The sequence below is a fragment of the Pituophis catenifer genome, unplaced genomic scaffold (assembly GCF_029215685.1).
Source record: "Pituophis catenifer annectens isolate HBS135680 unplaced genomic scaffold, rPitCat1.0.hap2 SCAF_1, whole genome shotgun sequence".
NCBI lineage: Eukaryota > Metazoa > Chordata > Lepidosauria > Squamata > Colubridae > Pituophis > Pituophis catenifer.
In genome coordinates, this window is record NW_027256881.1 from 197,480,564 (window position 1) to 197,491,510 (window position 10,947).

At 42.4% G+C, this 10,947-nt stretch overlaps 1 protein-coding gene across 1 annotated transcript; it reads right to left on the reverse strand.

The window, feature by feature from the left end:
- Nucleotides 1–8,283: 8,283 nt before the first annotated feature.
- Nucleotides 8,284–10,184, reverse strand: SP5 (Sp5 transcription factor). The gene is made up of 2 exons (XM_070956910.1): nt 10,134–10,184; nt 8,284–9,369 (listed from the first exon to the last, which is right to left on the reverse strand). The coding sequence occupies exons 1-2, from the start codon at nt 10,182–10,184 to the stop codon at nt 8,284–8,286; spliced, it is 1,137 nt and encodes a 378-aa protein (XP_070813011.1).
- Nucleotides 10,185–10,947: the final 763 nt, after the last annotated feature.

Here is a 10,947-nt window from a genome sequence, read left to right on the forward strand (position 1 = left end):
GCGGGCTCGGGCGGCCACCGGGTTGCCATAGCAACAGAACGCTCTGGGCCCTCTGCGAGCCTACCGCAAAAGGAGGCCGACGGGGAACTTCGAGCTGAGACGGGAACGTTCCTACCTCCTCCTCCTCCTCCTCCTCCTCTTCCTCCTCCTCCTCCGTGCGCTCGGAGAAGATTCGGAAGGACCCGGGAATATAAAAAGTTTTCGGCCGGACGAGAAAACTTAGAGCCGAACTGCTATCTGGAAATTAACCCTCAGAGCGGTTTTTAAACAAATTTAAAATTTGGCTGGAACAGCTGTCATGCCCTGGTTAACTAACTGGCAAAACAGTTTGATGGGGCTATTTATTGGATAAACAAAAACAAATAGGTTTAAAAAATACGTTATGATGCAAGCGACGAACTGCAAATGACTGGGTTAAGCTTTTTGTTTGTTTTGTTTGGTTACCATTCAACCGTGTCTGAATCTCAGAGACTGCAGGGATAAGTCCCTATAGTTTTCTTGGGGAAGTTTCTCCCAGGGTTTCCCTTGCCTGCTTACAAGGGCTAAGACAAGAATGACTGGCCAAGATCACCCAGCTGGCTTTGTGCCTAAAGTGGCATTAAAACTCACTGTCTCCTGGTTTCTAGCCTGCTGCCTTAACCAGGCAAATCAGGTATTTTTTTTTTTAATTTGATTTATATGCCGCCCTTCTCCGGAGACTCAGGGCTGCTTACAATGCATTAAGCAATAGCCTTCATACTTTTGTATATTTATACAAAGTCAGTTTATTTCTCCCACAAACTGGGTCCTTAATTTACCTACCTTAGAAAGGATGGAAGGCTGAGTCAGCCTGGTGAGATTCAAACTTACAGTATTTGCAGACAGCTGGTGTTAATCACAACGCTATCAGTCTGCTGAGCCACCAGCAGGGTATTATAGTCCCCTCTGAGAATCCTACAACTGTTTATTCGAGATACAGGCTGTTCTCCAGTTACAGCCATTTATTTAGTGAGAAAAGCGACCTATGGCCATTTTTTACACTTAGGACCATTGCAGCATCCCCATGGTCATGTGATCAAAATTCAACCGCTTGGCAACCGGCATGCGTTTGCAGTGTCCGGGGTCATGTGATCACCTTTTGTTACCTTCTGACAAGCAAAATCAATGGGGAAGCCAGATTCAATTAACGACTGTGTTACTAACTTAACAACTGCAATGATTCACTTAACAACTCTGGCAAGAAAGTCATAAAATGGGGCAAAGCTCACTTAACAACTGTCTTGTTTAGCAATGGAAATGTTAGGCTCAATTGTGGTCATAAGTCGAGGAGTACTTGTATATATTTTATTCTTAATAAAATGGAGATTGTGAATGCAGCCACTGAAAGCCAGACGATACCTCACAACATTGATCACATACTGTGCCTTGGAAGATTTTATTTCAGGACTTCTTTTTGCTTCATAAATGATTATACCATAATTAATTGTATTCTTCTCCAAAGCCAGCTTCCTGATCTTGGACTGAACTCTGCTTTTTTCTTCTTTCCTATTTCCTTTTACTGCAGGATGCTTGCAAAGCATGTAATCTTCCAACTAATCCATGTTTTATAGGGTTCAATGTTTATATGATCTGAATGACCCTGACAGCTATTTCGGGTTTCATTTATTCAAATTTAGGTACTAAATAGATGATATCGTCCATTTGAATGAAATGTGAAAGAAAGCAACAACTTAAGCCTTCTTTTTTAAAGACAATTTTTTTCAGTGTTTCAAAAATATAATTGAATTTGGGATGTTTTTATGGGGGAATTCAGTAACAGGCACCAAAGCTACTTTCTCACTAGAGACTTACAGCATCTTACATTACTCAGTAACAGATACAAAAACTGTGTCCATTACTATTATTAGCATGGTGATGGTTAGATGATGTTCATGGAAATGGCTGCAGAATACTTCTCTACATCTTCTTGCTATCTGATCCCATGCAAGGAAAGTATTACTGAGAGTCATTTCATACTATTACAAACTAATGCAATCAGGAAACACTGAGGCCACACTCCAAATAGGAACTTGGTGTTCAACCAGCAGTATATCCATTCCTCGAATAAACTCCAAATCATTCTGAAGCAGCTTGGATGATGTATAGGTAAACTGGGGGGAAAAAAATGGAAAGTCTCCTGGTCCAAACAGAAATAGTTTTTTAAACAACATGACATCCAAAAGTTAGTAATTCAGAAAAGAATACTCATTGAAGAAAAGAGCCTAATTAATTCCTACTCAAATTGATATAGCAAGTCAAAAACTTTAAACCTATGTACAAAGATCATGGCTGGATTATAGTCACTGTATATGCATAATATTTAGCAGCTTCTGTATTAACATCTTAGAGTTAGACTAATTTAATTTAGGCAGAGAGGTTTGCAACTGCTGTATTAATTTGCTTACAGGCATCTTTCCAGTTCAAAATATATGCATGTATACATAGATATTGCTAACAATGCAACCCAATGTAGAAAATACAACATATGAAATCCATCTTTTGTTCTTAAACAAAAAAATATTTTAAACCAAGATTTCCATCGCTGATGGCTGATGGAAATCTGAAAGCAATTGCCTGCTTGCAGCAATTTTATTCAGAAGAATATGCTGGGTTGACTGTAAAAATACAAAATATGCAGCACAGAACATTTCAAGAGATGAATGGAAATGGTGCTTTGACAAAATGACAGATGAATTACAACTAAACCCTCAAGAGGGAGAATATAAACACACTAACATCACTCCATAAAAGAACAAAAAAAAATAAAGCTCAATTCCCCTATGATGTAATATATAAAAAATGAACTACTAGTACACAATGCAAAATGTTATCTTTATATCCAAAGCTTTTAGATTATTTACATTACAGTGCCTCCTTCATCTTATATCACATAAAGCATTCAAGTCTGTCAAACATTTCAGAATATGACTTAGTTTCCTGGTGCTGCCTTCCCAAATAAAAGAAATTATAAAACAATGATCAAAGATTGAATATGTAGGAACCACCTCTTTCCCCTATAAATAATTTCTCTTGCGTACATTTAGAAGGGAAAAAACCTCTAAGCATGATTTCCCTAAAGAAATAAGGTGCCTTACTTCTGAGAAGGAGCATTGGATTAAGCAGGAAGTATTGCAACTGTTCCTCTGGAATCAGCATTATACCCAGTTAGATGTCAATTTATTTTTGTTGGATGAGTTTGAAGTAAGACTATTGTAAATTGGATATCAATGAATCAAAATCAGCAGCAAATATACTTGCAGTTTATTCTTATCTTAAAAATATGAGAAAAATTGTGTGCTTGGCAAAAACAGAAATATCCTAGGAATGTGATGAAACCCTGAAAATGTGAGGGCTTCTTCACATGCCATCCCTGAAATGGTTATTAATTTTAGAATTAAAATCTCTGTTAATGCTTTCATAGTGTACAGCACATTTCCACAACTCAATGGAGTCCAGATGTGGCTTCCAAAATTCCTGATTGACCATATTGATTGGAAATTCTAGCAGCTGTCACTCAGATCCAGCTGGAGGACACCAAGCTAGGAAAAGCCATTGCCCATAAGCAAGGAGAGGGACGATTAGGGTGGATTAGATTCAGGTTCTTCATAATTTGCCCAGATGACATATTTTATGTTAATTTTACCCAATTAATGCGTAAATTTGATGAGACTTAGTCACCATTAACTTTAGGAGGATATAGATCTGCAGCTTTAGAGAATGTTTAACCAAGTTCTGGCCTCTGGATCCATTATAATCACATCATGGCATGTGAAGGAGAAAATTAAATTAGTTGAGATTAGGATGGGTGATTTGCTATTATCATGTTTAAAAGTAGTTTAGACTATTTCCAACAGGACTTTGGAGTATAAATACAATATAACAGAAGCAAGCAAGTGGCTATGTATTACTATATTTAGTTCAAAGAACAGGATGTGTTTGGGTGTTTGAACAATATTTTAATGTACACCTTGTATGTTTTTGTTTCACTGAGGTATCTAGCATTGTACGAGGAAGAGGCATATATGTACAATAAACACATGATTTGTAATCAATTTATCAAATAAATAATAATCTATTTCACTATTTAAAATATGAAAGCAAGCTGCTAGAGAATGCTATAACAAAATGCAAGATGAATTAACCTAGATCCAATTTAAGACAATCTGAAAGACATAGACATGTTGTTCGACATAACAATTGGCCCAGAATGACTGACTTTCTGAGTAAAGAGACTTTGTAAAAGTTGGGGAATTTATATTATGTAATTTAAATCAGGGGTTCCCGGGCTGTGGCCCACTACCTGGCCGTGGTCAATTTGGAACTGCGCTGTGGAAGTGGCGGATGAGCATGCATGCACGTGAAGCCCCACTTGTGCAAGCGGCAGGTGCTCAAGCGTGCAGCCCAGGGCCGGATTTTCCTATAGGCTAACTAGGCTTCAGCCTAGGGCCTCAAGATCAAGAGGGGCCTACATTCAAATTGTTAGCAAAATTAAAATTACTTTCACTATAGGTCAGTGGTTCTCAACCTTCCTAATGCTGCAACCCTTTAATACAGTTCATGTTGTGGTGACCCCCAACCATAAAATTATTCCTAAGACCATTGAAAATATTTGTTTTCTGATGGTCTTAGGCGACCCCTGTGAAAGGGTCGTTCGACCCCCAAAGGGGTCCCGACCCACAGGTTGAGAACCACTGCTATAGGTGAAAGGGCCTCATAAGTGGAATAGCCTAGGGCCTCTTTTCATCTAAATCCGGCCCTGGTGCAGCCCCACTCATGTGAGCGGTGGGAATTTGCACTTACAGCCCCACTTGCATAAAACCATCCTTTCTTCCTCCCCTCGCATTAGGCCGCCATCCCAGAAAGGTTGCGGATTGCTGATTTAAATATCCTACAGTGTTATATCCATTCATTTAAATATACAACTGAAGTATTTGCTTTAAACATTCCCAATCTAATCAGTTTGACATAGTTGATTTTAATTGATTTGTGTCATGCGTGTAACATGTGGTCTTAACTCAGTTACATAGGATAATTTGTAGTGCAGATCAGTGGCTTCTTAAAAGCAAGTCCTATGTGCAAAAGACACTTATTCTCTAACACTGCTTTGCACAATATAATTTTCTCCAGAAATGACCATTATCAAGTTGCATGAGCATGCTAGCTAATACTGATGGAAGACATCCATTTAGGGAAAATATAGGATCCTGTATATATCTCATAAAAGATAAACCTAAAGAATTATCCTATTTAGAATATATATTAAAAGGATTATACTCTTTATATATTTAAAAAATATGTTCTTCAAATAAAAATACAATCAACCTGCCTCCTTATTAGATTGAAAAGGATAACAACTATTGTATATTGTAAAAAATCAGAAATATTTTAAAAATAACTGCTGTATATCTCCTTAGGACTGTAATTCATAAGAATAAGCTTCACTGAAAATACAGTAACAAAATTTACTTGTAAGTAAGCATGTATAAAATTGAATTGTAAGATGTACTGGTAAAACTGCAACTATTATACATAATTTACTAAAGCACAGTGCTACTAACAAAATGATATAAATTGCCAGTACTGGAACAAGACTAAATGAATTAATATTTAATTATAATTTACCATACATACTTTAATCCAATCAATTCTGCATTTAAAATACAATCCTAAATTCCTAATATTCCCATGTTTGAAAATAAATTCCTTTTGACACTATATTTTAACTTGCACCATAATTTCACTCTCAATCTCTAATGTTCACATTCATCTCAGAAGAGATGTAAACATTGAAAAAATATTGTCTCATAGATTAGAAAGCATTTGTATTAAAGTTAAACATATTTTATTAGAAGGCAATATTGCAAAATAATCCCAAGTAATCTAGTTTAAAACAGTGTGCTCTTCCAGATTTAAAACTAATTACATTTTTCTGCAGGCTACATGGAATAAGTTTTAGTGTTGTTACTCCCATGGATCTTCTAGACTGCGCAGCTAGTAAAAATGGCAACTTTGCAGATGAGCTTTGGCAATTTTCTCTTTTAAATTGCTTAACCCAATGTAGTACCTTAAAAACAAATTCATCCTGCTGCTTATACGATTTGCCAAATGTTTGCATTAAAACAATAATAAAATTGCAAAAGTAACTAAACAATTCTATTTCAGATGGCTATTTCTACTAGTACCATAGTCCTAGAACATTCACTGTGATGCTGGTGTCTACAATTACTTTCAAATCTACAATATAGAGTAGAAAACTGGGAACACAAGCTTGAACTTTATTCAGAAAGCTCCAGCTGGAATTTTGTATTGTGCTTTAAATGAGAATGCATGTTAGTTTGTAGCAAAATCTTTATTTTAAGATGTAGTTGACAAATTATTTTTCAAAGAATATGGAATTTTCCTTTTTTTATTATATTTATATTACAAATTTACAGGGTTGTGATCTGAAAGTTTGCAGGCTTTACAAGACGAACACTTAGGGGCTGTCACTGCTTTGATAAATGTTTATATAATATAGAAATATAAAATAAAATCTCAGAAAAAGTTGGATATTTTCTATGTGCGTTAGGAGCACTTAGAAGATGTAACTCCCCAAATTATGCGCTCATGGTACAAAATTGCAGCCTTATTCTGACATCTGGAAATTAAAAAGAAACTTCAAATTTGATTTTCTTGATTTTCAACTTGAAATCTTCTAAATTGTGAAACAATTTTTGCAGTGCAGAAGACTGAACAAAAATGGCAAAAAATCTGACAAATCATATTCCTATAGTATTATGCTGCCATATAATATTTCTTCTTAAAAGTCACTGTTTGCTGCTTTTTCGACTTTTAAGCATGATCTTGCAACTCCTAAGCCCAATGAAGACAATGGAAGTTAAACTAAATAACTTTGGCTGGTGGTTCTTATTACACAGAAATAAGCCTTGCTGATTTTAACACCACTAAACATAAATCTCTTCAATATAATTATACAGTAGTTGATTTGTTTCTCATTTTGGATCAAGTTCCTTGTATTTGGCAGTTTTCAACTGGGGTGCAAACAAGGTATACACATTATTGTTTCCTTGTAATGTTTGAATGTTACAACTCTGATCAGCAATTGTTTTAAAAAATAATAGCTAAAGCAATAAAAAGTCACACATTTTATACCATTACAATATATTCCACAAGGAAAATATAGGTGATCTTTACAATGCTGAGTTTTAATAATGTGAGCTGCAGATGGAACCTCATACTAAGGTGTTCTCCATCTAAATGGGACATTTGTTGAGGTGAAACAAACACTTAAAATGGGTTAGTGGTATATGTTCGAAAAGTTTCAGAAGAAATAAACAACCAGAGGAAATCAGCTCAGTGGGATCTTCCCAATATGACCCCAGGTTTGATGCATTTATTTTAGCATGCTGATGCACTGTGTGTCACTTCAAACTTCTCATGGTGTAGTCCCTATATGGGAATCAAGTATAAAAATAAGGGGGGACGGAAGGGGTAATGATCTTATCCAAAACTGTATACAAAGGGCTGATCTCTCCCCAACTAAACACAAGGCAAAAAATTATACCAAGACACTCTATAACCAGGCTTATGTTGCTGTTTCTATTTTTTTTTTAAAAAAGCATTCTAGTCCATTATGGCCAGATGTTTCCAAATGTGGGTTGAAGGTGGGACCACTATCTCCTGGCCACAAGCAATTGCCAATGAAGCCATAATCCTTTGGGGAAGCTGGATGGAAGATGAGATCCCATGATAGCCTTAATATGGAGTTCAAAAGGGAGGGGGGAAAGGGGGGGGGAGATCCAAAGGAAAAACAAAACCTCTTCACAGAAGGCTAATCTCAGATCCACAGAGCAGTTCCAAATCCACAGATGGGTTTCATGGCTGCATTTCAAATCACACAAAACGAGGTCTATGGGGGGCAGTTTAGTTCCCCAGGGCTGAGATTGGACTCCAAGGAAAACCATCAATCCCTTAAATCTCCTGACCAAGGATTTCCCAATTGCTTCTTAAAGGAAATCTATCTGACAAGCAAGCCTCTAAGGTGCCAGACTTCGGAAATTTTCCGTGTGTGTGTGTGCTGTGTGTGTCATAGCTCCTCTTTTAATGGTCTCCAAACAAGCTCTCCCGCTTGTTCCCGAAATGTTCAGAATCTGAATGGGGCTGAAGTGGAATTTTTCTCGGGAAGAGAAGCGGCCTGCAAGGGGGCGGCTGTGGAAAGCAGAGGGAGCGCAAAAGCGCCTCAGCACAAACCCACCCCGCAACAGGTCACAAGTCCCGCGACTCCTCTCGCTTGATTGCGCAAGCGCGCCCGTCGACCCCAGGGAGGCCGAGGCCGAGGCCGGCCTTGAGCCTCTTGTTCTGGTGCGTTTTGACGTGCTTGGCCAGGTGGTCGCTGCGCATGAAGCGCTTGCCGCACTCGGCGCACCCGAAGCGCTTCTCGCCGGTGTGAGTCCGCAGGTGCCGCTGGAGTTCGTCGGAGCGCGTGAAGCTCTTGCCGCAGAAGAGCCAGTTGCAGACGAAGGGCCGGTCGCCCGTGTGCCAGCGCAGGTGCGCCTTGAGGTGCGACGTCTTGCCGTAGACCTTCCCGCAGCCGGGGACGTGGCACACGTGCTGCTTCTTTTTCCCGGGCTCGGCGGTGGCGTCGGGTCCGTTGCCTGCTGCCACCTGGCAATTGGGGCAGCGGCAGCGGCGGCACCTCCTGGCCGTGGCCGCCAGGGGCGCTTTGGGGTGCAGCAGGGCGGCCAGCTGCGATTGGTACTGCGCCAGCTCCGAGGGCGCCAAGACCAGCCCGCGCTGCAACCCGCCGGCGAAGCGATGTGCGCAAGTGCCCGGCCCTGGCGCCGCCTGTTGGATGCTCCACCAAGGGAGGTCCTCGGGCCCCGGCGAGAGCTGCCTGCAGGACTGAGGGGCGGGCGGCGGGGGCATCAGGTTGGAATAGCCGGGCGGGAGGGCCGCCTGGGCGGCGTAGGGCACATAAGCCGGCGGGGGGCAGGCGGAGGAGAGGGCGCCCATGGAAGCCGGGAGCATCTTGACCGGCGAGAATTCGTAAGGGTACGAGGGATCCGCGGGGGGCGTCAGCGGCAGCTCGTGGCCGGCCGCGAAAGCCGGCTGCGGAGTGAGCCCGAGGCTCGGCGGCGGGGGAGGCAGTCCGCCCGGGGAGTGGGCTGGCATTTCGCTGCTCCACGGGTGAAAGATCCTGGACGGGGAGCCCAAGCTTGACTCGTAGGAGACCTGCAGGAAATCCGAAGGAGCGACCGGCGCGCTCGGCTGCCCGATGCGGCTACAGGTGGCGGCCAGGAGAGCCAGAGGTGAGTGCTTGGCCAAGTCCGGAGAGGCGCTGGGGGTCCGATCCTGCGGCAAAAAGTGGAGAAAGAGAGGCGGTTAATCTCGGTCCCTTCGGGCCTCTTCCTCTCCGCCTAGCAGCAATCGCCCGTTGCTGGATACCAGGCAGCATCTCAAAAAGTTTACTGCCAGGCGCTAAGTACCAGTTGCTGAGCCCGGCACCTGGGCGGGGCGTTGCTCGGAAAACAATGAACCGCAGCTGGGATGCCCGGAGTCAGCAAGCCCGCGGTGCTGCCTCGCTCTCATCCCGCCCACTTCAGCTCGGTGCCAACTTGGGAAACCTCACCGTCAACCCCGCTGGAAGAGAGAGACCCTCACGCCCAAGCTGCCTCCCCCCCGCCTGCCAATCACTCTGGACGACTTCCGACGACTCAAGTCAGACCGTTCAGCTCAGGACAATAGCTTTTGGCAAAGGGAGGGCGGGGTTTAGATGCAGTTGCGAGCCCTTGATTGTAGAGAATCTTTCATGGGGAGAGGGAGCAGACCGGGAAAAGTTTTTTCTTGTTCAAAAGTGGATTTAAAAAAAAAAAAAAAAAGGGAGGGGGGAGCCCAGGGATCAGGGGATCTGCTCAGTTGTCTATTTTACAGGCGCAATCAACCCTGTAACTTTTCCGATGGCCACTAGTGAGCTGCCCCCCACTTCCCTAAACACTCGCCAGCTTCCCGCTTTGTGGCCTCCCGCCAATCTTGTCGCCCGAACATTCCAATATTGTCGCGGGAGAAGCGGAGGAGGCTCCCGGTATTCTACCCTCCGCCTTCAACTAGGGACTAACCTGAAGAAACGCCTGCAGGGAGTCGTTCCGGAGGACGGCCACCGCGGCCATGGCTATCGCGTCCGGAGGGAGAAGAGGCCGGAGGGCCACTGCCGCGACATAAAGTCGCCAAGAGGCAGCTGAAAAGCTGCCCGGTTCCCTTGCCCTCCGCTCGATTTCTTCTCCCCCTCGCCGACTTCTGCTAGTCTCGGCCAGCCCGGGCTCAGCGCGATCTCCGCGGACTGTCTGACTGCACCAGGATCACCTCCAAGAATTTGATAAGGACTTTGCTGGGCCGCCAGCCAGTCAGGAGGAAGATTTATGGCTTTGAAGTTTGCCGCTGCCCAATCATCAAAGAATAGCGGCTCTTTCAGAAGCGAAAGCAAATCCTTTGAATCCACAAAGCTCCTATGGTGTGTTTGTTGGTCTGGATAAAAGAACTGATTATTAGGGGGGATGGGAAGGGAGGAGATAAAGGCGGGACAATTAATGAAGTAATCACTATGTGGGAAATGTATATACACAAATAATTGGATTTTCTTGATCAAAGGGACTCTCACCGCCTGGAGACTCGCACTCGACGTTCAAGACATTGTATCTTGCCCAAACCATTTGCTTTCTTCTTGCTTTCCAATTTCTCCTTAAGTCTGAAATACGTATATCGCGATTAAAAATTTGCCTCGGAGTCTTAAGACAATACGTCTTTTGCTATATCTCACGGATATTTGCCTCTAGACCGTCTGTTTGGATGGGACTCAGTAAGTCTAGTTGCTCCATTTTTAAAAAACTTGCCAAAAGTTCACTGGAGGGACACCTGGACCCAATATAAAAGTTT